The following is a 27,958-nucleotide window of genomic DNA, read 5'->3' as shown; positions in this document are numbered from 1 at the left end:
TACTACATTTTATTCATCAATTCTTTTTTTCACAAAATTAAGGGCATTTCTATTTACTTTCTTAACATTGAAAATAGTCTACTTTCCGAAATAAAAAATGAGACAATTTTATTGTAGCTTCATAAATTTTATCTCTCACTCAGATAAAATTGGAATATATTTAAGGAATAGTTCCAGACACAACCTTATCTACTTATTTACATCAATTAAATAAAATATTTAACTGAAAATGTATAGATCAGGGTTAAACTTGCCCCTCAAACACCATACAACAAAATAAAATTTAAAGCATATAATTATCAGATAATGGACATGATTAAACAAAGAATAAAAAAAATACAGTTTCATAGGGTTTGCAGCTGCCATAAATAAAGCAAATTACAAAGGATCAAGAACGAGGAGCAGCCATCTGCATCTTTTTTATCCTGTCTCCCGTCCTCACCATGCTGCACATTCAGATATCAATAATGAATAATGATACATTGAGAATCCACCATTTTTATATAACCACATTACAACTCTCAATACTATTATTTTAATAATTTTTCATATCATTTAATTACAAATTTATCTTTTATTATATATATTTATTTCTAAATTCATCCCATGAAGAGTAATATATAACTCTTGGATTCGTCAAACCATCATTTTTCCAATAATATAGTCAAGATTGGGGATCTAGGTTGTTCATCCATTTTATCCAATTTTGAGATATTTTAGGGTTTACAGTCATCAATAAAATAATTTCCTTTCTTTCCTATATTTTCTTTGATTATACTTTGAGTTCATAAAACCTATTTATACTTTAGTATAGTGCAGTTCTTGGAAGCTGATTGCTGAAATGATAATAATCTAGGTCTATTGTTGAAAGAAATACCTAGTATCATGCGGAGTGATGAATATCCACTGTGATCCATGCGCCTCCGCAAAATCAACTAGAGTGTCCAAGCTGATTTTTCTGCTTACTGCATCCTGAAGATTAAATCCAAATTCCACCTTAGAAAACTCAACAGATTTCTAAATTTTATATAAAACAAAGTATAAAGCATATTTATCAATCATGGAAGGTAGCTAACCTCAAACACTATAGCAGTATGGTGCATAGCTTATATAATTAAATATTAAATACTAAATACAAATAACTGCGCAAAGATTAAAAAAATACTAAAAAATCTGTGTTTCTCAATAACGATAAAAAGTTCAAGGTTTTGGTACTAAGTAAGCATACAGGTAAATAGAAACAAAGAATGTCGTGAATAATATAAGACATGGAGAAAAAAAATGGGGGATCAATGGGTATGGGTCTAGTACAAACCGGATGCAAATCGTCAAACAACTATATGAAGCTTGTGTTGCCCAACTGGTTGGAAGATAAGAAGTTTGTGTTGAGATTATTTGTATAATGGTTGAGACACCCTGAAGTGTCTCATTTTATTTTATTTATTCTTTTGCTAATAAAAAAAAAAACAAAACTACATACATCTAAAAATGGCCAAGTAAGCAACCAAATTATAGCACTATTATTAACTATATGAAGGTTAAAAGTAATAATCCTAGATTAGTAGCAACAAACAATTTTACCATGAAGACATCAAATTCGTCCATTGCCCTAAAAGGGGCCTCTGTCATTTCATGAAGCGCCAACGCAAAGCACAATGTTGAAAAAGAACGCTCCCCACCTAATTATAAAAAAATATATAAAAAAATATACAAATACTAAGTAAAATCACTAGTGGAATGGATGACTAAATCATGTACAAAAACAAAGCAATGCATATGTAAACAGATAACTTTTTTTTAACCAAAGAAATAATGCTATTGCATCACTATACAGGTTGCAACCTAACCAGGTTAGCACTACAACCTGTACCAATCATGCAAACAGATCATTTATTTACATTGCATTAGTTACAAATAAGACTGAAGTAGTGAATATAAGTGGGAAATACTCTCACCTCACATGCTAATTTTGTAAGGTTAACACTCAAACTCAAATGTTAAGAAAAGTTTATCCTAAATCTGTTATTAGGTCACCTATCATTTTATACAAACACTAAACCCGTTAGTGTTGGCCGTGAGAGGATGTATAGAAGAAAAACTGAAGTCCAACATTGACAAGAGATTAAGCTAAAGCAGAGCTCGGATGTGAGGGACAACTCTCACTTTTGTAGAGTTAAGTTAAGCCCAAATGCAAAGACTATAATTTCCCCTGGCATAAAAGATATAAACTTATGCAATCTATTAGAAGATATTAGGGTAACAAGTTTTACTAGCAGTGAGTTTGGGCCTGAACAAGTAGTACTAGTAGTAGTAATGAATGAAATCCATACAAACACGTGAATGAGGTAATAGTAATTGATAGAAACATCTTAATATCTAATTTGTTGGTACCCTTCATCTTTATTTTCCCTTTTCCTGGGCTAAACCCTAAAGTTTCAACATCAACACATAACTGTTTCCCTCAATCATCTGCCTTGAAATTAAACGACAACAAATAAACCAATATATATATATATATATATATATATATATATATATATATATATATATATATATATTTCATCCTATGATGGCAGCATATTCATCACTATCCTATATCGAACCTGAAAGCCCCCTAGTATCTCGAACGGCTCTGTTTGATGCATCTTGTGGCATTTGTACCTAAAAATAATAAATAAATTAAAATAAACAAAGGAAACAATTTAGGTCACACGCACTGAAGTCCGAGAAACACATTTATACAGGTACAAACTGAAGGTTGACATAACACGAATTAGTATTTGTTCACTTCACAAAAAAAATAATAACTATAAAAATTTTGCTTATTTGAAAAGGGAGGGTAAAGGATACTGCAAAGAAATATATATATCACAAACAAAGTAATTTTACCTCAATCATTAAGGTTTTCTGTTCATAATTAACTTTGATAAGTCCACTAATCCCCTTCTTTCTCAAATGGCCATTAAATCTGAGGATGATTTAAAGAAGTCAAGGTTAAAAGGAAAAAAAAAATCTTGTGACAGTAACAACAAGGCATACTTCCAAGAAAGTTGGTGCTTCAGATATGTTGCATTTCTCTGAAACTTTCTCGTTCGTAACTCCAAAGCTCTCTGGCAAGCCTGCAACAATATAGAAAAACTTACTCCCTAAAAAGCATTAACCAAGAACGTCACCTCATCAAATGTCTGCATCAAATGAAGAATGAACAAGTAAAAGAATTCTATCACACTTGAAAAGGGATATTGAAAAACTAAAAGCTATTTTCTGATAATAAGAAGGTGGATTAAGTGTATATATACTATATAGGGACACTAATCATAATACTTAAGGCTATAATCTAGCTTTCATAAGTGCAGTTAGAAAAAAGGGGAAATTAATCTATCATGATTACAGTTAAAAATAATTTGGCAATCAGGCAGCAAGATGAGAAAGATGGATGTGTCGGAGGTAACCGATTGGGTCATCATTCTTTTGAAGAATAATTTGGTTGGCTGGGACAAGTGAAGAAATGGGTCCTCCTCAAGAAAATGGGGTTCCGGGGGCAGGGGGAGTTCAATAGTCTATATTTCTTGTTTTCCATTTCTGCAAGGAGATGTGCTCCAACCATTGTTCATATATCATCATTGCTTCCCAACAATAGTCCTGTAACAGGGATTTATCTCTCTGTTTTAGCTCATTCAACAATTTTGTCTCGCAGTTGTTCTATTCATAATTTTGGGTCCCATCACGTGGGACAATGCCAGGTGGACCTTATTTGTGCTGAAATTTAATTTATATAGTAGAAGAATAGGATAGCAAGGATCGGTATCCATCAAAAGAACAAACTAATCCAAAAGATAAATATTTTGGGTGAATGCAAACAGGTGGCTTTATTTATACCTAACAAATGCCCACAAAATTGCATTTATGGAAAAGAATAAATAAAACCAAAAAATACATACATCCAATTTCTGTTGAAGGGTTTTGTAAACTTGCTGCCTTTTCATAATCTTACGCTCTTTTTTCTTATACAGCATCCTAAGATCATCGATTGATTCAGAGTACCTAAATAGGGAAACCAAAATGAGAGAAAATCATAATGCAGACATACAAACAGAACTCCTGCTCGAGCATAGCAACCTGACAAAATAAATAAATATATTAATGTCAAACCTTTGACTCTCGCGCATAAGTGTCTGATTAAGTCTTCCTAATTGAGAACTGATTTGCTCCGGGGTATTCCCATCACAACCTCCTAATGAATCAAGTTCATTCTGAGAGCATATTATGGAAGCCTTTTCAACGCTTTCCTGCAGTTTGAACCAAGGTTGGTATCAGCAAGATATAGATACTAATATATCTTTTATGATTTAGATTACTGAGTTATCCAATAATGCATGAGTAAATCCCAGAACACATAGGATTAGTGAAGTTAACAGCAGATTTTTTTCATGCACACAACACTTGTAATAATAAGCAAGGTAATCTTTCCATTCATCACATAATCTTGTTTATTAACGGTTAAGCAAAATATAAAGTATAAAATCCGGGATCTACAGAAAAGAATCTAAAGGATAGTACAAAAAAAAGCTCTAGTGCAGATTGGAGATGGCAGTACATATGTCTAAGATGCTTGCTTTTTTTCTCTATCTATTAGAAACGTTTGAAAAGTACACTTCTTATGGAAGTTTCGAGTATCCAGCTGGAGCAAAATCCCCAAAAATATAGCCATATTTCTCCCTACACAACTAACATTGGGCAGGTTTGTTTCCTTATCTTCCAAAAAGGTTTTGATTTATTGGGTTTCTCAAGGGTCCTTTCTTGACCAATATGCAATGGGAATGCCTTGCTCTTCTGAGCTTTCACAATATTTTTTCCAACACTTCTCTTTCTCTCAGTTGCTACAGGAAGAACATTGATCTTCTCATGGATAATGACATATGAATAAGAATAGGGCTTGCATTACAGCATGAGGAATAAAACAATATTTATATGAATTGGGATTTGTTTACATTTTGGTATTTGTAGCTAATTTGGGGATTTTTAATAATTTCATACTTTAGGATTACAAGGCTGTCAATATGGGTTAGCTAGGCAGTGGCAGTTTCCATGACACATGCAATATCAAGTGGATTTTCAGGTTTTCTGATGTCCAAATATTTCCTAGATAAGGTGCTATCAACACAAGAAAAAAAAGAATTAAGCAGAATGCAATCCTGCATAACTTTTAGTTAATTTCTACTTCAAATTTATATAGTGGAAAAAACTGTAAGTAATTGAATTCTTCTCATTTTAAAACACTTGAAATAAGTTAGAGAAGAAATTAAAATAGGAAAGAAATTCTTAATGTACACCCTAGAAATAAATTATTGAAATAAATACAATAATTAATAATAACTTATTGTACTTGTAACCCTACAATATCTGAATATTCACAGTAATTAATAGTATCTCCTAGTATCTAAAGAGAAACATTTTAGTTTTAAGATGCTAAATGGTCCAGTTCATTGACCACATACTTGCTTTCGCATCTAATAGAAAAAGTGATAAGCATATAATGATAGTTCAGTCTAAAATATTTACATCACTAATCTTAACCAATATGCACCTCGCGCTTCTTTGTAAGCTCCTGAGAGTGGTTCTCTGCCTCCTCAATATCAAGTAGGACCTTGTTTTTCATGACACCCTCGTAATGATCCTTTGCCTGTAAAATGTTTTTAAGAAGAAAAAAAGACAACGCAATTTAAAAAATAAATGGGTAGAAGATATTTTCAGGTATTCAATAACAAAAAAAAAACCTTTTTTGCAGAACCCATTTCTTTTTCAATTTCTACAAGTTCACTCTCAGCTTTCTCCAGGGCAGCAATTTCACCATTCGCTGATTCTACATTTTATGGCATCCAATAGAATATGCATCACATAACCTTTCTACAATTCAATAAACAGAACTGCAGATGATCTCACTGACATGAAACGAATAACTCGTATTATATCATACCACACAGTTTGTCAAATTTTACTTTAAGATCATCTGCTTTTCCTGCTGCTTCAAGCCCCTTTTGCTGACGGCCCTCTAGCAAAACTTGTTCTTCTTCTATTTTTTTCCGGATCTCCTGGTGTTCAGTAAGAATAAAACATCATTTCAACTGAGAAACAAAATATCAAATTTGCAATGTCTTAGGAACCAGTAGCAGGTTTTAAAAGTTTTGCACCCTATCGTGTCTCTAATAAACTTGAATCAATCAGCCTTATGAAGCTTTGTTAAAATTTACAGCACAACTCATTCTTAACATTTGATGGATTCAATTATAAGTCTCTTTCTAATATAAAAATTGATTATTGTCTATATTAACAAATGACTTGAGATCAGTTTGCCTTGGGGTTTCAACTCTCTCTGGCCCTCTGTTCTTCTTGTTACCTGCTGTTAGCAGAGGTGTAGGGCAAAGGACACAACCTCCTTAAAGTTGCATCCCCCATCCCACACCCAACCAAAAAAAGTATGAAAAGGAAAAAAAAATAGTTTTCACTGCATGTTTGTGCCTTCACAAAATTATTAACACTACTGCTTAGAACAAGTAGAATGTCTAGTTGAAGAATGGAATGGATGATAGAGAACAAACTGAAATCTCTTCAACAAGCTCATCAACAGAGGACAAAGGTGTTGCACTATTTTCAGCGGTGTGCAAATGCATTTCTTCCTCCAGAGCTAGCTTCTTCGAAGTAAAACTTTTACCAGCAATTACACATTGTCTCTACAAAGAAAGAAAACAAAAACAAAAAGGCATCAGATCAAGCACACATCACCGGTACATGTTAAAAGGTAATAATGAAGTTAATGATTCTTTTCTTAAAAAATAAAACATAGTTTTATCTTATCCATTTTAGTATTTTTTTTAAAATATTATTTACATTTTAGAGGATTTAGAATTTTACACAAGGAAGATTTTTAAGTCCTCTTCTCAAGATATGTTCTTTTTGTGGTCATGTAGCAGTCATGGTTGTAGCTTACCATTGGAGTTAGTTCTCAGCGATTTATTTAAGCATGAAGCAGAGTTTTATCATGTGGTGTTATCAATTCTTTCCTTCAAGCAATATGATATTGCAAAAAAATAGAAGGTTTTTGAAGAAAAATATAATCTAATAATACAAAAATTTACCTTAATAGAACTCATATTTTTGTCAAGTTCCTCCAGCTTGACTTCTGCCACTCTTTTATTTCTTTTACATTCATTGGCAACCCTTTGTTCATCAGATGCTTCAGCATGAAGTTTCTCAATCTCATCTTCAAAAGAACCACAAAGACGACCAGTTCTTTGCCTCTTATTTGGATGAAGAACAGTCTGCACTGGACCTCGAGAAAACCTAAAAAGAACTTAGATTAGGAAACACAGTTCCAACTTGTGGGCCATGGCTTGAAGATACACACGTACACAAGAAATTTTCATCAGTCTGAAGCTTTGATCCATACTGCTACGTACTAAAACTTCTGTACTGAATTGACAACAGGGGTTGGAACTCATGCTGAAGCATTTGGTTGAAAGAAAATGGAACATATCATCACAGATAAGTATTGTATTTCAACATGTTAGAAGGGCCTAGGAGCATGGCTGTAACAGGACTGAATCCCAAAAAGCTTTTCTTATTGAGGTTCTAAGACAATATCAAGGAACACTGACTGATCACACGTTTTACTAGAAAGACAGCAGCTATATAATATCCAAGATAAATAATCTTGTCTTTTTCATATAAAGGAGTAGAGGGTAAAAAGATTGGAAAAGGAACCCCAAACACTGAGAGGTGAATGCAAGAACTCTCCTGCCAAGGACTCGAGTTCACAATGAGGAAAACCCAAGTTCCACATTAACTAGAAATAGTGACAAAACACAGTATATAAGTGAGAAAAACCCTCACCACAAGCTAGTTTTGTAGAGTTGAGTTAGGTCTAAACCACTTTGTAAAATGATATCAGAGCCTATCCTAGATTCATTGAAAGGGTCACTCACCATGTTATCCATATACCAAGCCATTTCACTCAAATGTGTTGTATAAATATGAATTGCTAGTAAATAACAGTATCTATTTACAGAAGAAGTTGTGCATGCAGGACACTGAATTGCAATGTCAATTAGTAGTGACTTACATTCTACATCCATTTGCTGTGTAGACCTCCTTCAAATTGTGGATCCTTCGTTCAAAGGCAATCACTTTCCCAACTTCATAATCCTTGACTAGAACTTGTCTCTCAACACTTCCCTAGAGAAGCAATAAACATATTAAGTGGAAGACAAAAAAATAATCGAGAGGGTACATGGTGGTTTCAGGGTAAAGAGAGAAGTTGGTTCTATCAGTGGCAGAGCAGTTATCATACTTAGTATACTATCTTTCAGTTTTCATATTGCAAGGAGCAGTGCTCCATTCCATCATTGTTTAAGTTCTTTCTTCTTCATACTATTTCATAAAACTTTCACTGTGTTAAGGACATTATTCTTCAGTGGACTATATTAAATCCAAAAGAAAAACAATAAAAATGATACAGACTCAGGTATTATAGTGTCCAAATCCCACATCAAGCACTATAAGATGCTTGGTGGAGTATTTAAGCATTGATTCTTCCGCTTAAGAGCTACATTTTTAGGGTGGGGGTCCCCCAAGCGCTGCTTATTTATTGGTATTAGAGCTGGTTGTCGATGCTTAGGAGCAGTGCTGTGATAGGGACCTAGTATTATAGATGCCTAAGCCCCGCATCAAATAGTATGGGATGTTTGGTAGAGTATTTAAATGTTTCAAGCACTTAGTGAACTCCACCAAGCATCTCATACTACTAAATGTGAACTAAGGCACCCCACAATAACCAAGTCCCTACCAAAAGCTCTTGTTTCCTACATTCATGCTTAAGAGCAGTAGGCTGACATCCTTACAAAACCAGGCTCAGTTTATTATAGTCCGGGTTCTCAGCACTTCTCACCTCTCACTCTAATTTGGAGGAGGAATGACAGTATACATACAGCTTATGTTTGAGCACATGCTTTAATATCTCTCTCTATATGTATTTGTTCATTAAGTAGCTTACAACTCAGCGGAGCTAATTACTCTGGCTACTACCACCTGTCTCTCTCTGTTACAACTACATTGTACTACATACACTGAGCTTTTAGTTTAAGGAATCAGAACTTCAATAATCATTTAGCAGTTTTATTTTCTGTCTCATTTTCTCTGAATCTAAAAATTCTTTAGTACCTAATCACTATTGTTAAAAATATGAGAAATATTTAATGATTTTATCTCAGAATATTTTACAGTATCTTAGATAATCAGTTAAGATTTATTCTTCTTTTATACTTTATAATTTGTTTCCATATTTAATTAGGATCTTTATAATTATACAAAATATCTTATTACAATCACATTGAATAGAATATGATTTATATGCATTATTTTATCATATATACAAGAAAAAAATCTCCTATAATTATTTGTATTTATTTCAATTAGCTTATACAAAAAAGGACCCATACACAGTTATCAACTTGCATTTATTTTTCTCTCTTTCAACATTTTATCAAAGTGGTGTCATCCTCCATGACCTGTTTTATTACTATTGCGCTGTTGAGTTCCCAAAAAAGAAAAAAGTGGCACTGACACATCTCTATTGTGTCCTGGTCTAGCTTTTCACTTTGATTCGCAACTGTCATACAACATCGCTGACTTTTTTTGTGACACACCCTACACTCCACCTTTCAAATGCCCAGACTCTATCTATGTCCAAGATGCAGTGGCACCAAATTTGTACCAGATGCACTAACCCTGACTTCACCTTATATGCCCTAACCTTGTTTCTATCCCAAAATTCGTTATCAAACTTAGTTTCAAGTTTGAGTCTCCAATAATATTAGGTTGATGTTTCCAAATGTGGTTTTGAGAAGGACGGGTCTGGTTTGCTCGCCATGAATTTCTCTCAAGCTAATAAACATTCCATCAATCTGACTCTGACTAAGTTATTTTTCTCTCCACCTATTATTGACTATAGTGGAGCTCAATTTTTGTGTTTTTTTTAATTTGCAGTGAATTATTTTGTTGTGACAAGCTAAATCTTAGTTAGCATAAACTTGAGGAGGAGAGTTAAAAATATGAGAAATATCTTATGATATTATCATAAAAAAAAATTAGAGTATCTTATAGACGATATCTTAGGATGCATTTTTCTTTTACATTTTATAAATTGTTTCCTTATTTAATTAGAATCTTTATAATTACAGGGATATCGAATTAGCATTAGAATATGATTTATAGGTATGTCATATCATGTATATATGAATAAAATATCCTAGAACTATTTGTATTTATTGAAGTCAACTAATATCAAATAGACTGAAGTCCATATACACAGTTTTCAGAATCCCGTGCATCTATTTTTCTCTCTTAGCCACCCAATATGTAACACTTCTTTAAAAGAAACCAATAAAAACAGTCCTTTACACCAAGTAAAAGCCAGGAGCATAAAGTTATGAAGCAACTGCTCATCCAAAAAAATCTCTTATAAAGATTTGTGAATTGCATATTGCCCACACATGCACCAAAGCCAGACATAATTGCAACAAGAATTTGGCTTCTTTTTCATCTCTCACATATAGTAAAGATAGTCAACAAACACCAGCCAATAACAAAAGGGAAAACCCAACACTCTGAACATGCAAAAGAAAGAATTCCACACACACAAAAAAAACAGTTATAGAACAATCTACGAAAAAATGTGGCTAACTGGGGATATATTTAATATGCAAGAATAATTAATTTTGGAAATGATTGATGGAGAGCTTAGAAAAGATAACTTCAGATAGAAGAGTTTATAACTGAAAAGATTTAAAACAAGGATAAGATATCCTCCCACTCCCAGAATAACATGTAGGAAAGAATGGGAAAGAACAAAATAAGGAAAATATAAACCAAATGAACTGTGATTTCCTTTAAATAAGCAATCAATATTCATTGAGATAGAACATTATTTTCAGGAAGCAAATATTAGTCAATTACCTGATCCACTAGGACATTAATCACAGTGTGATTCTCACATTGTAAGACAGAAAGAATTGATGGATGTTCTGTATCAGGAAGCAGATGTTGTGGTATCGTCAACCTATGCACCAGAAAGTAAAAGAATATGACCACAACCAAAAATATGAAACACAAACTAAGACAGGAACAGGCAAACGGATATGGAGCTAACAATGTACCTTGGGATTGAAAAATCATAAATAATAATTTGAAGGTGACCATAGTTTGCTTCCTTCGCACATTGTTTCAAAAGACGACAATCCGCATGATTAGTCACTATAAAAGAATTGAGCAATCTCCCAATAGCATATTCAAGGGCAAGTGCCCATTTATTGCCATGAAGAAGCTTCTGTTAAACCATAAAAACAATCCAACATAATAATTTGAATAAGTAATTGACATGCAACACCTATTTATCAATATTAAGCAACTCTGCTAAATAATAAAAAGCAATGCCAAGTAATACAATCTAGTATGGCTTATTAACTGCGAAACCAACCACAATTTAATTAATTGACAAGGCTAAGAAATAAACTTGAAAATGGCATTACATCAATGAGAAAACTTGGGATAGATAGCATTAAGCATGTAGTCACACCTTTGTAAAGATTAACTAACAACCAGGGAACTGAGAATATATAAGAATTTAGAAGGAAATAAAATAGAATTACAGAGCAGGAGTCCCCCATGTCCTAACTGTATCAAGGAAAAGAGAAAAATACCAAACCTGATACCTATAAACCCCACAGAAAAACCAGGTGCATAAACCCAAAATGAAGCAAATAAACCATCTTATCCAAATATGAGAAACCAAGAGAAAAATATTGACAAATGAGATTAAAATTATATAGTTATATTATATCAGTGTCTTCATTTATTTCTTCCACTGAGAAGAAGGCAACACAGCTAACCAAAGAAAGACGCTTAATTTCATTCAAACCAAAAGACTCTGCATATGCCGGGAAAGCAATATGTAATATATGACAAAAGGGATTACATGTTATATTACCAAATGGGCACCAATTGGACCAATTGGAGGCATCTTAAACCTTTGGTGGTGCCTCTCAATTATTTGTAACAAATTGATTACTTTGCCTCCTCCAAAAACAGTAATCTGCTTCCAAAAAGATTGTCAAAGCCATGAAATACTGTTCTTATCAACATTAAAGCAAGGAATTTTACAAAAATTTATTCAGTCTATTACATCTGATGGAAATGAACAAAATACACAAAAGCAAAAACTAAAAGCAACATTTTAAGCTTCATAAAGAACTGCAATATTTGTTATACCTTATTGTTTTGATGTTGTTGAAGATCACGGATTCGACACATGATAGCATGGTGATTTTTTTCATGATCATGAATCTATGAAAAGGAAATGAATTATACACAAGGAATCAGCTTTCTTACTCAAGAAAATGAGTACATGCATGACATCCATCCATATATATAGACTCTTGATAGACTTAGTGGCTGGAGACAATTTGCAAGGCTATATTAAATGAGTCCAACTTCGTATACTAATTTCCATGAACACTGAACAAATTCTAACATTACATACTATCCCCTAAGTGCATTTACTAATTTCCAATATTTAGAATTCCAAAGAACCCCCTCCGACTGACTAGCACTCTGACAAAGTAACAGCTTTCAGACAAATTCATAATCAGATTTATTGCATGCTTGGTTTATCTTATTTTAAGGAAACAATAACTTTTTATCAGCTCCCTAAATAAAAAAAGCCCATTAAAAGGCACACATTACAGAAAGTTTAGTGTTACAAGAAAAGGTAAAGAACATGTAAAAATTCTGAAAATTTAATTGAAATTAGAAAATCAAAACCGTAAAAAAAATGTGTTGACGAGCAACCAAAGAGAGAATAAGGATTACAACACAATTTAAAAGCATTAGTAAACAGCACACCTTATCAGCTATCTTTTGGATTTCATCATTTTGCCTACGTATGCTCTCCATTAAAGAAGCATCTTCTTCTTTCAATCTGAAATGACCAAGGATAATTAAAAACTAGAACTTCAAATCCCAAGTAAAACACAAATATGAAAAACCACACAAGTAAAATTATAACCCCTTAAGCTTTAACTCAGCTGCATGAACCTCATCTTTAAGCACCTTCAGTTTCTCCTCCACGTTAGATTCTTCAGCCTACATTATTATGAAAAATAATAGGAACTGAAGCTTATTTATAAAAAAAAATGGCATTGCTATCAAATACGAGCAATTCAAATTGATGAAGCAGATCAAAAGTTAAAACCAAAGTACAACCAAAAGGAAAAGTGATAAACATTACAGAAAATGATACTGAAAAGAAATTGAAAAGTAACAACTAACAAATAGGTAGTTTAAGTTGAATATGACATGTGTCAATAATCAATAATTAAATATATTATAAGCCATAACAAAGTGCCAACCAAAAAACACCACACAGTTTTCCCCCAATCCAACCCCTCCGGCTGAAAAGAAGAAAGCCCAAGGAGCCACAGTTAAGGCAGGCTAAGGGTGACCACAACTAGAGCAACTTTCCAACACACTCTCTCACATCTAGGGCTATGGGACAAGAACATGGCAATGCAGGTGACCCAAGAATAGACATACAACAGACTCTAATATCATCTAATAATTTGGGCTTAGAGCCTAAACTCAACCCCAAAAGCTGGCTTACAAGGTAGTAAGGTGAGGATCCAATGAAGGCATCCCAGAGAGGTCGCAATTAAAGCACGTCAGAAGTGACCACCAACCACAACAACTTCAGAACAATATCCAGATTTAAATAAAAAGATGTCAAAAAGAATCGAAGGAACCAATGAACAAAGCAAAGTGTTTCACTGAAAAAAAGAAACGAGCTGAAACTTGAACAAAATTAAATAAAAAAAAGTATTAGCATAGATATAGAGTAAGGAACGAGAACAATAAACTGAAAAAAGTATCACTTGGAGAACCTGAGTATTTTTTGCATGCTGCTCGCGAATGTCCTGTACTTGTTGTTCAAGCATTTTAAGTTGCCGTACCATCTTCTGTATGTTGCTAGTTTTGCTTTTGCAGTCTCGCTCAAGTTCAAATGCCTCTTTCTTTGCCTTCATGGAGGAATATGCATTTGCAACAGACAGAATATGAAGTACGAGTAATGAAAATCAAAAGCAAGATAATTATTGAAATATAAAATAATCATCTGTAGTCTCCCTTGAGTTCTAAAGCATCTTTCTTTGCCTTTAAGGAGAAAGATGAATTTGCAACAGACAGAATATGAAGAAATATTAATAAAAATCAAAAGCATGAAAATGATTGATGCATAAAATTAGTCATACTATAGTACAGAGTCCAAGAGAAATCTATAAAGGCTCTGCAGGTTTATCATAGGAAAAGCAAAGGGTCAAAGTTGTAACATGTTAGTTGGTTTTGTTATTTTTCTGTTATTTATTTTATTGTAATTCATATAGGTAGATCTTTTTGTGTGTAAAGGGCAGGAGGGGAGCTCCTTTGGGGGTATACTCATATACCTTTGCTCTAGGGTGATTCTAGCCTTTCTTTCAGCAATAAAGAAGCATATTCAATATTTTTTTTCCTTGTTTGGGGGTTAATATTTTCTGGCAGGAAGAAACTGATATCACCACATCCGAAAAAAATAACCTAACACATTAAAAAGGGGAAAGTCTTCCAGATCACCTAGTTCAAGTAAAATGACAAGCATATAGCTGAAAAAGGAGTAGTGCAGTATGAAATATTCAAATCACCTAATTCAAGTAAATGACAATCATATAGCTGAATAAGGACTAATGCAGTATGAAACTTTGATCCACATATAGTTCAAACAAAGCATTTGGCAAAAGAGGAACTGGGAGTAAGACCACCCACTTCTAACATACCATGGACACAGATTGGTTTAAATTTTCCTTCATTTGCTTAACTTGTGATGTCTTCTCCAACATTCTTGCAATTTCATCCCTCTTCTTGGAGCAGCTTTCCTTCAACTTTTCAACCAAATGCTGCAAAAGAAATTAGAGTCCAACTTAACACTATTAGAGATAAAATAAGCACAGAAAAAGAAACAGTGAAGATAGCAACAAAAGTTAATAATGATGTATTATATCATATTTGTAGGCAAGCCTTAGCAAATAACATTTTAAGTTAAAATATATGAAAACTATCCAATACTATCTTGTACTAGAGATATTTACTTTATGTTAAGATGCCCATTCGAGTTTGCATTACATTTTCATTTCATTGTAATATCCTTTACATTTCATCCATTAGTTAGTTTGTCAAGTATTCAGTTATTTGCTAACTTTGGAATGAGTCATATTGCGTAGACATTTAAGATTTCAGTCTCTAAATTTTGAACTAAAGATAATTTTCTAGTTCACTTTATCTTACACTCTTTTGTTTTCCTGGGAATTCTATAACGCTATCATAAGCTTGTAACTGACCCAAAGCATGGCTTTTGCAGAAAGTTCTTCGTTCAATCAAGAACTTCACGTAGCCAACACTTTCTCACATCCAATCTTCATTCAACTTGATTCCAAGAACTTTCTGTCGTGGAAACAGCAAGTAGAACGAATTGGTCACAAGCTTCTTGCTTTTTGGCCAATCCTACCTTACCACCTCAGCATCTTACTGAGAGAGTACAATGTTGTTAACCCAATGTATTTTGATTTTGACACAAGATAAACCTACTATAAATTCATGACCTTTATTGTTTTTGAAATATTTCATTACAACATGGATGCAAACAAGAATAACAAAAAACAGGAAAATGGATCAACAATGGAAGAAAATACGCAATGTATTATTTCTGGTGTAGAAGGAAAATGCAGAGGAGTGAATATCCCCATGGCCCATAGAGCTAAATTCTTTTAGGGAATGGAAATTTCTCTGACCCTAACTGAAAATGACTCTCTCTGCATACCCAGTCTCTCCCTACACAATCCCCATAGAAGAAAATTCCTCTCACATGATTGCCTCACCCCTTTCTCTTTCTGCCACCTCAACATTCTTTCCCTGCAACTTCTTTTCCTTCCGGGTAGACCCTCCACACAATGGGCTTATGCTGGCTGGTCTGCAGTCTGACAAATTACCATATCCCCATTCAAGGTCCTAACAAACACTAGTATCAATGAAAATGCAAACCAAACAAATTATCATACTATGAGTAATCACATATTTAGCAAGACCAAATTATATGTTAAATTTTATCCCGTGTGAAAATGCATTAAATAATTTTCCATTATGTACCCATCTAGATTTTAAATGTAGAAGGCACTAGCAATTCTGGCAAAAACTGAGAATTATACACAAACAGCCAATGAAATTCCTAATCCTATCTTTTATGTTCTACTGTAAACAATCTTTGCTTAATGTTAATGTCAGAGATCCCATGTTGACTAAAGATATAGCCAAAATATAATATATAAGTGGGTGTAAATAAGTTGTGAGGTTGAATTAAGCTTAAAAATCAGTTTCTAAAATGATATCAGGTTTATTGTAGTAAGGTTTGGTAGGTCTACATGTCACCTGCTATCAAACTGTTATTTTTGAACCTCTCACAAATATTTCTTCCCACACTTGAAATGTCCAGCTATCATTGTGATGTGATAGAGTATGTGGAAGATTCCACATCGACTAAGGAGAAGGTTATATTATAGTATATAAGGGTGTATATCTCCACTTGCAAGTCAATTTTGTGAAGTCAAACCGCAAAGAAAAGTTCATATTGTATTGACAAAATGAAAACTACTGAGTGCTAAGCACATAGGCTAACATACCAGTTGTTGATCAATCTTAGCCTGGCAAGTAGGTATCCGGTTCTTCAACTTTTCAATCTTTATATTTTGTTCCTCTAGTTGCTTGTCCACATCATAAACCCACGACCATGCAAGTTTCTTCTTTAACTGCTGAACCTGTATGGATATTTGTTCAACATGTTCCATGTTTCTAATTTTAACTTGCAGCTCATTAAGTTCATTCTCTATGGGCCTTATTGCAGTCTCTAACTCTTTAATTACTTCATATGCCATAGTAATTTCCTTGAAAATGCTTTCCAGCAGATCATTGACTTGCTGAAGAAGTGTGGCCTTGTAAAAGAACTGATTAATAAAGTGTCAGTGTTGCTTCTAGTAAGGTTTATTGAAACAATAACACCAACTTTAAGAACTAACTATTGCTGATCAAAAAAAAAAAATTAAGAACTAACCTTAAATTTATCTTTGTTATTCCCAGAATGCAAAAATTCCCTGCTTTTGTCTTGAGTCATAATTACACATGGATTCTCCACATCAATCTGCAAATGAAGAGATTCACAAAAAGTTGCAAGAAAGAAATCACTGAAAAAGAAAATAAAGGCATTGCTGAAGATTTAATGCATGTTCGGGTGAATATTGTGGAGTATTAATTGAAAGTTTTGGTTCAAAATAAGACAGTGTCTTGTTACTTTAGACTCAAAAGTATTTGGAAGCTTTTAAGAGAAAATTCAAACATGTTATTATTGGTTATTTAGGCGAATGCAATGATAGGAAATCTAACATTTAACCCTACTTATGCACAAAGAATTTTGCCCAAAGAATTCAATCAAAACTCTGACTCATATTTACAAAATTAGCTTGTAAGTTGAAGATTGCATCTCACCTATATACTCCACCCTATCCATGTCATTAGTTGACATGGGAACTCTAACAAAAACAATCAAATAAAATATATTACTAATCCTGACCTACTCAAGTACATTAATTATTCTCAGACATCCCCCTTCAAAAGATAAAATGGGAATCAAGCATGTCAATAATAATGCTTTTTAAATACATCATACAACAATTAAGCAAAGCATAAGAACAGGTTCAAAGGATGTCACATTACTACAAGATAGAACATTAAAAAAAGAAGTGCTCCAGGAGAGAAAGCCTACATTAAAATGTTCAACGATTTCTAGAAGCTCTGCTTTTCGACTAACAACTTTCCTTCCTGTCAACAAACCCCAGATATAGAACATAATGGTGAAAAAAGCATCCTTAACAATCATTTATAAAAAAAAAGTTCTTATCCAAGGGGTTGATTAATTACTGTAATGTAACATTTTATTTATAAAGAAAACTCATCTCTCTGGGAATTATCCACCAGAAAATTAACCCTATTTAACGCACAGTTAATCATCATTAGACATTCAATAATAATTAATGAGAACATGGATTTATTTATCTTATATCTGACCAAATATAGCCTTCACAGTAAGCTTGACATGAAGAACATCTTGAGGCAGTTTGCTGGATTCTGGGGAGTTTAAAAGGTGCTCCCTGGCAAAGACTACTTTTCAAGAAAATTACGCAACAAGGACTTTAACTGTTCTCAAAATATGGACAGAGCTGCTGACTGAAAGTTAACATTTGGCTACAGTATATTTGTTTTGGGGAAATTTGGTCACTTAAAGATGCAAAATACAAAACATTGTGGCTAGAAGTAATGCAAATCATGAATATAGGGCAATGGCACAAAAAGGTTGAATAAGTTTGTTATTCAAGAATTTAGTTACAACTTGCTATGACTCTCCCATGAAGTTCTACTGAGATAACAAGGCTGCAAATAGCATTTTCCTAAACCCAATTCAACATGATCAGACAAAGCATATTGAAATTGACAAATATTTTATAAAAGAGAGGGCAGATGTAGGCCTAATTAGTATGTCATTGTTTTCCACTTCGTAGCAAGTCATAACAATTCTTACACAAGGATTCTCAAGACCTGATTATAAATTCTTTGTATGCAAGTTGGGCATCCTGGACATCCATGAATCAACGTGAGGGGAATGACCATTTGATGTGTCTTTATGTTAAATTTAAGTTCAATTAAGGATTTTGGAAGATGTAGGTAGCTAAGACCAAAATAAGATCATTTAGATCCGAATTTATTTTATTCTCCTTTATTCTAAAGATTTAGATAGTTAGGATCAATACAAGATTATTCAAATATGACTTTATTTTATTGTCATTTATTTTCTCCCTGTCATATCCTTGTATTTATTCTGTAATCAGATGGTTAGGTTAGGATCTCCCCTAGTCATCTTTTCCAATATAAAAGCACATGTAATTCTAATCAATCATGAAGAAGAAATATCATTTTATTATTCTAAAATTATACTAATAATAAATCAGGACACTAAACAAATGAAGACAGATTTTCGGCCATGATCCCTAGAAGAAATCTCCCAAAACAAGGAATTTCGGCTTCTATTAAATCAGGAAACATACACACATGGGCCCTGTATCTCAATAAAATTTGATAAGCGTACGAGTGGGCCCTATATCTTATGAAAATTAATCTGTTGTAAACTAAAACATCATAGCAGTAATAGGCTTTGTACTGAAAAAAACAACAAACACATGGAATGGAAGCACACCTTGGTGATCTTTTAATGTAGTAGAACTTGTGGATTCAGATATCCTACGTTCTACATTGATAACGTCACCATATATTTCAGGCTTGAAAGCATCCTCTCCTTCATTTTGAATTTCAACTTGGATGACAGCATTACTACAAAGAGAGAATAGAATGACAAAGAATTGCGTAAAAACATTATATTGGGTATGTCCAATAGCAACTATATCAACAATATGAACAAAAGAAGAGAAAACAATGTATCCTAATTCACCCCCCTAATATAATATAAATCACTTCGCATATTTTCTTATTTAAGAATTACAAATAAACTATAAAAACAGAAATGTTGATTATCACTAGACTCAAACCACAATTAGCTCCATTCATTTATCATCTAGTTTGGATGCAAGATTCTCAATTCTTCAGGGTCCTTCCTATTATAGGAGACCAATGTACTGAACTTAGAATCAAGAACCTTACTAAGAATATTTTATCCCAACCCATCTTCTTACTAAGAATATTTTATCCCAGCCCATCTTCTTACTAAGAATAATAACCTTGTAGATAACTCTATTCATTCGGAACCCCAGTGGTGTAATCCATCTAAGGTCAAATTCTTCATACAAAGAGATAGAAAACAGCACACTTACCTGGCACCAGTTTTAATGAAATCCTTCAAAGAGGATGCTCTTTGAGTTCCTTTGGCCCGACAGCCAAATGCAACACACAGTGCAGTTAGGATTGCACTCTTACCACCTGCAAAATCCCAAACAAAACAAACACCGTATACTTTTCCTTCATACATGACACAGATTTGCCAAACACTGAATCTTGAATTCATAAGAAAAACAAACACACACATATATGAATACTGAATAGAAAGGGAAACTGACTTCCGTTTTGGCCGGTGATGAAATTGACATGGTTTCCGAACTCGGTCTCGTGTTTGGAATGACACATGAAATTCTCGAGGCGAAGTCGCTTGATGATGCCTGCTGTGGGATGGTGAAGAGTGGGCGAAACCCTAGAACTCGATTCCTCCATGCTCTCTTCTCTTCCCCGTTTCATTGCAGCTGTGCGATGGATTGCTAGCGCTGTGCCTTAACTCAATTTTATTGAATTCAAATCAACTCAAGTGGGAGAAGAAAACTCGCCACTTAGGAACACTGCAAGAAAAGCAGAAGAAAATAATGGGAGCAAAACTCTTAATGGCGGGAAGGAAAAAAGGGAGTTAGGTGGGCTGGGCTTTCGCTCTTCAAATTCTTATTTGCACTCCCCCTTTTTTTGGGCTCTACTTTCAGCACCCCATAGTCCACATAGTCACAACAGGAGCGTGTTTCTTTAGTTTCTTAATTCGATTGTTATGATACCATGATTTTTGTTTTGATTTTTTAAGTACCTAATTTCAATGCATAGTAATTAAAAAATATTAAATAAAAATTAATTTTAGAGACAAAAAATAATTAGTTATTATATTGACTAAATTATATATTATTTTAGAGACTACAAAATTTATTCGTAAATATTATTATTAATAAATTAATAATAGAAACTAATTTAGATACCAATGATTTTTTTAGCCTCTACAGTAGTATCAAATTTACTAAATATAGTAACTAATTATTTTTTATCTCTAAAATTAATTTATATTTAATAATTTTCTTGTTATATATATATATATATATATATATATATATATATATATTAAATTGTGTTTTTATTAGTCTCAATTGTTATGGACCCACTCGTGGATTCAAAAGATAGTCCAATTGTGCCTCAATCACGTTTTACAATGGTTAACTAAGGTTTTACCGACTCTATTGAGATTAAGTGGGTCATTTGACATTCTCGATTATTCGATTATTTTTTCGACTATCCGGTAGTACAATAATATAATACTAGTAAATCATAAAAAATTAAAGTAAAATTAAGTGAATTGACGAACTAACTAATTGAATGTGTGTGTGATCAATCAATTTAATATGATTGAAATTAACGAAGCCATGAATGAAATGATAATTAAGCAATAGCATTTTACACTGATGTTTCCCTGTTGGTTTGGTTTGATGTTGAGTGAATTTCTAACTGATTGGGTTTTCTTATTCAAAGTAAAGGAACCCTAATCCTTCACCAAAATGTTTCAACAAGTGAGGAATGTGATATTGTTGCATGTAATAACTTAATTTATGATCAAAAAACTTATATTAGGGTTACAAATTGTTAGATACATTAATAGTATTCCAGCCATTTTGCGGTAGAACAAAGGATTAGGTAAAAGTTCTCAATCTTAAAGGAGTGAGTTTTAGATTTGGATCCATGGTGTTAATTTGGCATGTTTGCAATCTACAAAATCATTATCCATAAGTACACTTAATGTTTATTTTTGTTATGGCTACAAATTTACTCAAGAACAAAACCCTTTCCATATCAATAATCAGAACTTTGAAATTTGTTTTGGTTCAAAGATTTTTTTTTATGAAACATTTAAAGAATTTATCTCTTTCTTTAAAACAGTCTAAATAAAATTTCATTTAAAAGTTCAACTTTAAAAAAATAGCTTTTTCATTACGAAATGAAACTCTATTCTTTAATTGTCCAACTATAAGAATAATAGGGTGTTTATAAATTCTGGAAAAATAGTAGGGTGTTTATAAGCATTTGTCACTTCTACAACAGTAATGTTTTATTCATACAATTTTGTTTTTTTTTTCATATTCATATGTAATTCTTCAATTTTATGCCACTTATTTCTATTAATAACTTAGGAAATCTCATATATTATGACTTGAATTAGATATATTTTCAAGTTAAATGTGTCCCTCTCATCATTAACCATCACGAGGTCACCAATACTCCGCGACGATCCTTTCTTCGACGTTGTTATGACTCCTTCTTGCTTTTCATTCTCCAAGAGAAAAGACAACGAGACTTAATTTGACCTAAAACTAAAATATATTACAACGGTTGTCACTATCCGATATACAATAACACAGTTAGTTACAAGAAGATTTCACTCAATCTCAACTATATTCGTGACATGACAATTTAATAATATCAAAATTTTAGTAAAAATCTACAATTAGCCTAAAAAAATACAAGCAATCTATTTTATTTCAACTGATTTAAAGAAAAAATGAATTCTTTAAACATCATATAATCCAAAAAATCTTTGAACCAAAACAAATTTAAAGTTCTCAATATGAATCTATAAAGGGGTTTTCTTCTTGTGTAAATCTCTTACCTGAACCATTCTCATTCGGACGATAATGAGATAAATATTTAAAGTTTCTAACACTTTCAATTTAAACAAGCTATGAAGCAAAGCTTGTAATATGTTATTCCATCACACTAGGGTTTGATTGGTATTTTTTTTATGTATTTGTTAAATTCATTCTTCACTCTAAAAATAACACTATGTTACTCTAATTAAATTTATTTAGCATGATAATAAATTAAAAAAATTAGTAAAAAATATTATTATCTATGTAATAAAACTTATTATATAAATATTTTACAGCATATTTTAGTTATTTTAGAAAATCAAAATAATCAGAATTATTTATGAAAATTACAACTGAAGCATCCATTTTTTTTCTTAAATTAAAAAGAAAATTAGGCAGAAATTTGGAATATATAAGCATTAATTAGCAAACAAGAGTGATGAACATATACATAACAGGAGAAGAAAGAAGAAGTAACAGTTGAAATTCCATTGGAAGTAAAATAAAGTAGAAAATGAGTTTCTCCTATACCAATCCCCCACAATAAGAACAAAAAAAGAAAAAAAATCCAAAACATTTGAATGATATGAACACATTAGCATTGGTCTGCAACTGGTTTTTGTGGGAAGGGAATGTGAGGAGCAGCAAGAACAGTGTCTCCTCCACAACCACCACCTGCAACACCATCCTGCAACTTCCTCTTTGGCTTTGCCTCCTGCAGCATCAACACAACATCCCTCATGGAAGGTCTATCTGCAGGGTTTCTACTGGTGCAGTTCAATGCAATTCTGAGCATCTGAATCATCTCTTCTCTCACTGATCTGCACCCTGCTCCTGCATTCTTGTCCAGTACCTCATCAATCCCATCTTTTGACTTTATCTTTGACCTCACCCAATCCACTATGCTGTTCCCATCTCCAAAAGCTGCTTCCACAGACCGTTTTCCGCTCAGAATCTCCATCAACACCACCCCATAGCTGTAAATGTCACTCTTCTCATCCACCTGAAGGGTGTAAGCATATTCTGCAAAAAAGAACACATAACAGGGACAACAATTAACTACTGCTTCAATCAGACAGCTACAAAACAAACACCATTAAAATAGTTCCACCAAAAGTCAACATCCTCATCATTCAAAGGAGTTATATCAGACAATATTCTCAGTGGGCCCCATCAAGATTTAAAAAAAAAACAAGAAAAAGCCTTCTTCTCCCTCCATGCGCACCCATGCACCCCTCTCAGACCTTCACATTAAAGTTGCCTCCTTTCGTCATTCAAACTTGTGTTCACACCACCCAATGGAACACCCAGTAAATTTGATGATGAAAAATTGAAAATACAGTTTATTTTTTGTTCTGGGTCGACTAATTAAGCTAAAATGAATGGTTTTTTGAACAGTGAAAAAAGAGAAGACACTGAGAAAATGCAGGAAGATGAATGATAACAATAATGGGGTAATGGGGTGGTGGAGGTGGTCACCTGGAGCAATGTAGCCGTAGGATCCAGCGATGACAGACATGGATTCGTCGGTCTGAATCAACTTGGCGACGCCGAAATCGGCGACTCTTGCCTCCATCTCTGCGTCCAGTAGAATGTTACTGGGTTTGAGATCACGGTGGACGATGACGGGGTCGCAGTCGTGGTGGAGGTAGGAGATTCCCTGAGCAACGCCCAGGGCGATCTTGTACCTGGTGAACCAATCAGCGACGAGATTATCACCTTTGTTCTTGGCATGCAACAAATCATCCAAGTTGCCATTGGGCATGTACTCGTAAAGCAGCATTGTGCACTCTCTGTTGCTGCAGCACCCCAACAACCTCACGATGTTTCTGTGCCTCACGTTTCCCAACACCTCCACCTCCGCCAGAACGCCTCTTCTCCGGCGGATATTCTCCTTCTGTTTTCCCCACAGCTTCTTAACGGCTATGATCTCGCCGCCAGCCATTTCGGCGCGGTAAACTGTTCCGGTCGATCCCATTCCTAGTATCTTGTCGGAGATCGACAAACACTCCAGCACGTCTTCCGCCGTGAAATTCAGCCGCTGGAACGCCGTTAGCTTCCACGGCCCGACCTCCTCGCCGAACCGCCGGTTGTAGTTTGCGTGGAAGCACCGCGTGCCGGCCACCAGCACGAAGAGCCCGATGCCGAACGCGGCGGCCACGATCCACACGATTGCACCGGCCGTTCGCTTCGGTTGCTGGCGGCGGACGTCGACCTGGTCGGCGGTGGCGGCGGCGAGGGCGTCCGCAGCGCAGGGTTTGGCCAACACCCCGCCGCAGAGGCCCTGGTTCCCGGAGTATGAAGAAGGGTGGAGGTTTGGGAAGATGCCGGAGGATGGAATTGGACCGGTGAGCGAGTTGAAACTGACGTTGAAATTCTCGAGCGTGGAGCAGTTGTTGAAGTTCGAGGGAATGGTTCCGGTGAGGGAATTGTGAGAGAGATCAACGCCGGTGATGGAAGGGAGAGCAGAGATTTCCCAGGGGATTATTCCGGTGAGCGAGTTTCGACTCAGATTGAGCAAAATCAGTTTTTGACAGTGCCCAATGTCCCACGGAATCGTACCGTTGATGAAATTCCCCTGCAATTCGAGCTTATACAGCTGCTGACACCCAATGAAATCCGGAATTTCACCAATGATGTTCGACGAAGCCGCGGAGAAGATCTCGAGATTAGTTGCATTCCAAATGGATGCAGGCAAAGAGCTTCCGAACGAGTTTCCGGAGATGTTGAAGTAATGCAAGTTACCCAAGCTCGCCGGAATTTGACCATGGAAGTTGTTGCTGCTGATATCTAGGTATGTAAGGTTAGGGAGGAGCGTGAGGCCTTCGGGGATTGAACCGTTGAGGAAATTGTTCTGGATGCGAACCCTGGCGAGTGAGGTGCAGGTGGCAAGAGATGGTGGAAGGGTGTGACTGAAGTTGTTGAGAAAGAGTATGAGTCTCACGAGCCTGTTACCTTTGCAGACATTTTCAGGGATGGGACCTTCGAGTGAGTTTGTGGAAACGTCTAGTTTCAGTAGCAACCCATTGGAGCCTAGTTGCTGAGGGAGGATTCCGGTGAGTGAGTTGTTGAAGAGGAACAAAGTCTCTAGCTTTGGGAGGTCTCCGATACCCTGTGGTATTTCTCCGGTGAGGTTGTTTTCCATGAGGTTGAGCGTGGTTAGTTCCGTTAGCATGGTGACTTGGGTTGGGATTGACCCAGTGAGTTCGTTATCTGAAAGATCAAGGCTTTTCAGCTTCTTCAATGCTCCTATGGTTGGTGGGATTTCCCCTGTTAACCTGTTCTTGAACAGCAGAAGTGTCTCCAGGTGGGTGAGCTCTCCCAGCTCCGGAATCACGTTGCCGGAGATGTTAGCACTTGAGATGTCCAAGTATATGAGATTAGAGAGCAATGAGAGTTCAGAAGGAAGTGTTCCCGAGAAATTGTTGTATCCAATTTCCAAGTGTTCAAGTTCAGCCAAGTGACCCAATTGGGGTGGAAGAGAACCTCCCAAGCTGTTGCCGGCTAAGTCCAGAAACTTGAGTCTCGGGAAAGTGCCGTAGCTTGGTGGAATCCCGTCACTGAAGTAGCTTCCACCGAGGTTGAGGTGTTCCAGAAAACGGAGGCTGGTTAACTCTTGGGGGAGGGGTCCAGTGAAGCTGTTGCTGTAGGCGTTGAAATGCCTGAGGAACCTGAGCTTTGAGGTGCCGGGTGGGAAGGTAGAGTTGAAGAAGTTGTGGCTGATGTCTAGTGTTCTGAGTTCTGGTAGTTCGAAAATGGCGTACTGAAAACTCCCACTGAAGTCATTTCCACTGAGGTTAAGGTGGTTCAAGGAGGAAAGGTGGCGGATTTGGGGGGAGATTGTGCCGGAGAGGTTGAGGTGGGAGAGGTCGAGGGTGGTGATTTGTGAGGTTTTGGAGTGGCAGGTGATGGCACTCCATGAGCACCATATTGGGAGTTGGGGATTGGAGGTGGAGGGGTTCCAGTCATGGAGGTTGTTGAGAGGGTCTTGGAGGGATGATTTTATGGAGAGGAGGGAGATGAGTGGGAGAGGGAGGGTTGTGGCAGAGAGAAGTGGGAGTTGGTGTGTTTGGCAGAGGAAGGAGAATGTGAGAAAGAGAAGAAAAGGTTTCATGGTTTTGGGGTGGTGGAAGTTGTGGATGAGAAGGTGGTGGTGTTGAAAGTGGTAAATTTAAGGGAAGGAAGGTTTTGATGAGGATGAGAATAGCTTTTTGGGAGTGCAGGGTGCAGAGGGAGTTTCATCATGATAATTTGGTTCAGTGGGTTTTGTTGGTGGTAGTACTGCAAGACATGGTTGAGAGAAAGAGAGAGAGAGAGAGAGTTAGCAGTAGTTGATGATGTTCTATTATACCACACCACACCACACCACAGCACAGCACCATTCTTTCATACCTCAGTATTCTACCTTTGTCTGCTATCTCCACTCATACTTTTCATTTTCTTGGAATTCTTTTCTCCTTTTCTTTTGCTCCCACTTTTCATCATTCCCTTGTTTCCTTTATCTTTGGCTAACAAATTGATAAATACGTGTAACAGTGACATTGTCTCTCGCAGGATCCAAGAAAGCCATCTCAATTTCCCACCATATTCCTCCAAACCATTGTTTAAAACAAGCTCATTTTTTCTTTTTCTTTATGCATAGTCATTCTTTTCCTTTAGTGTGCTATTTTGGGGCTTGCTTCAATCTTATATTCCTTGGCTCCAGCATGGAGATTCAGGTGAGAACCTTGTCCAAAGCAGTTAAGTATGGACCACAAATATTCTAAATTGGCTATTCCAGCATGTCTGCATGATCCCAATCACGGAATGATCTACCTGTATAAATGAACCCTTCACCCATTCATAATAGTGACAACATTTTGGGACCAGATTTGGATGATCATTAGACCCTTCTTTGGACGTATTAGACGCAAGGAGAACCAACTTACCAAACTTTCTCAGTTTTAAACAAATCAAAATCTTGAACCACCCAAACAATGATAACCAACACAACACAGATCATCTTATTGCCCAATCTCCTTTTTGTCCTTATAACTGGTTCTAACAAACTTGTGCAAATATGTTACCACTGCATTTTCCATCCCAAAACACATCAAACAAATTCCGAATGCAGTAGTCCAGGTATGACCCTGTTCTATTTTATACCATCCATTAGTTTTGAATTTTTTTAATTGTTCACGAAAGGGATTGAAACTAAGAGAATTATTAAACCTCTTTTCGATGAGTCGGTTGCACCTCATTCCTTTAACTTTTGTTCTTTCACTCCTTGTCTCCGTGATTTTTAGACTTAGATGGTATCGATAAAAGACATTCCGACGCTCAAGTTA

The 27,958-nt window shown here is 35.1% G+C and overlaps 2 protein-coding genes across 2 annotated transcripts; both read right to left on the bottom strand.

The window, feature by feature from the left end:
* Window positions 1-91: 91 nt before the first annotated feature.
* Window positions 92-20,675, bottom strand: LOC137824751 (structural maintenance of chromosomes protein 6B-like). Its single transcript, XM_068630426.1, has 28 exons — window positions 20,304-20,675; window positions 20,061-20,166; window positions 19,430-19,563; window positions 17,945-18,000; window positions 17,237-17,323; window positions 16,809-17,129; window positions 14,913-15,032; window positions 13,989-14,123; window positions 13,118-13,194; window positions 12,955-13,030; window positions 12,322-12,396; window positions 12,041-12,145; window positions 11,211-11,380; window positions 11,011-11,113; window positions 8,120-8,232; window positions 7,137-7,341; window positions 6,600-6,731; window positions 5,978-6,092; window positions 5,778-5,863; window positions 5,588-5,683; window positions 4,153-4,289; window positions 3,942-4,044; window positions 3,040-3,119; window positions 2,890-2,968; window positions 2,604-2,661; window positions 1,582-1,679; window positions 878-972; window positions 92-446 (listed from the first exon to the last, which is right to left on the bottom strand). The coding sequence occupies exons 1-28, from the start codon at window positions 20,476-20,478 to the stop codon at window positions 389-391; spliced, it is 3,195 nt and encodes a 1,064-aa protein (XP_068486527.1). The 5' UTR covers window positions 20,479-20,675; the 3' UTR covers window positions 92-388.
* A 2,347-nt stretch (window positions 20,676-23,022) lies between these two features.
* Window positions 23,023-27,291, bottom strand: LOC137821903 (leucine-rich repeat receptor-like protein kinase TDR). Its single transcript, XM_068626702.1, has 2 exons — window positions 24,111-27,291; window positions 23,023-23,654 (listed from the first exon to the last, which is right to left on the bottom strand). Exons 1-2 carry the CDS (start codon window positions 26,743-26,745, stop codon window positions 23,227-23,229), a joined length of 3,063 nt encoding a protein of 1,020 aa, XP_068482803.1. The 5' UTR covers window positions 26,746-27,291; the 3' UTR covers window positions 23,023-23,226.
* Window positions 27,292-27,958: the final 667 nt, after the last annotated feature.

The sequence above is a fragment of the Phaseolus vulgaris genome, chromosome 11, assembly GCF_000499845.2.
Source record: "Phaseolus vulgaris cultivar G19833 chromosome 11, P. vulgaris v2.0, whole genome shotgun sequence".
NCBI lineage: Eukaryota > Viridiplantae > Streptophyta > Magnoliopsida > Fabales > Fabaceae > Phaseolus > Phaseolus vulgaris.
The sequence above is the reverse complement of the archived record's forward strand: the minus strand, read 5'-3'. Positions and strand labels throughout refer to the sequence as shown.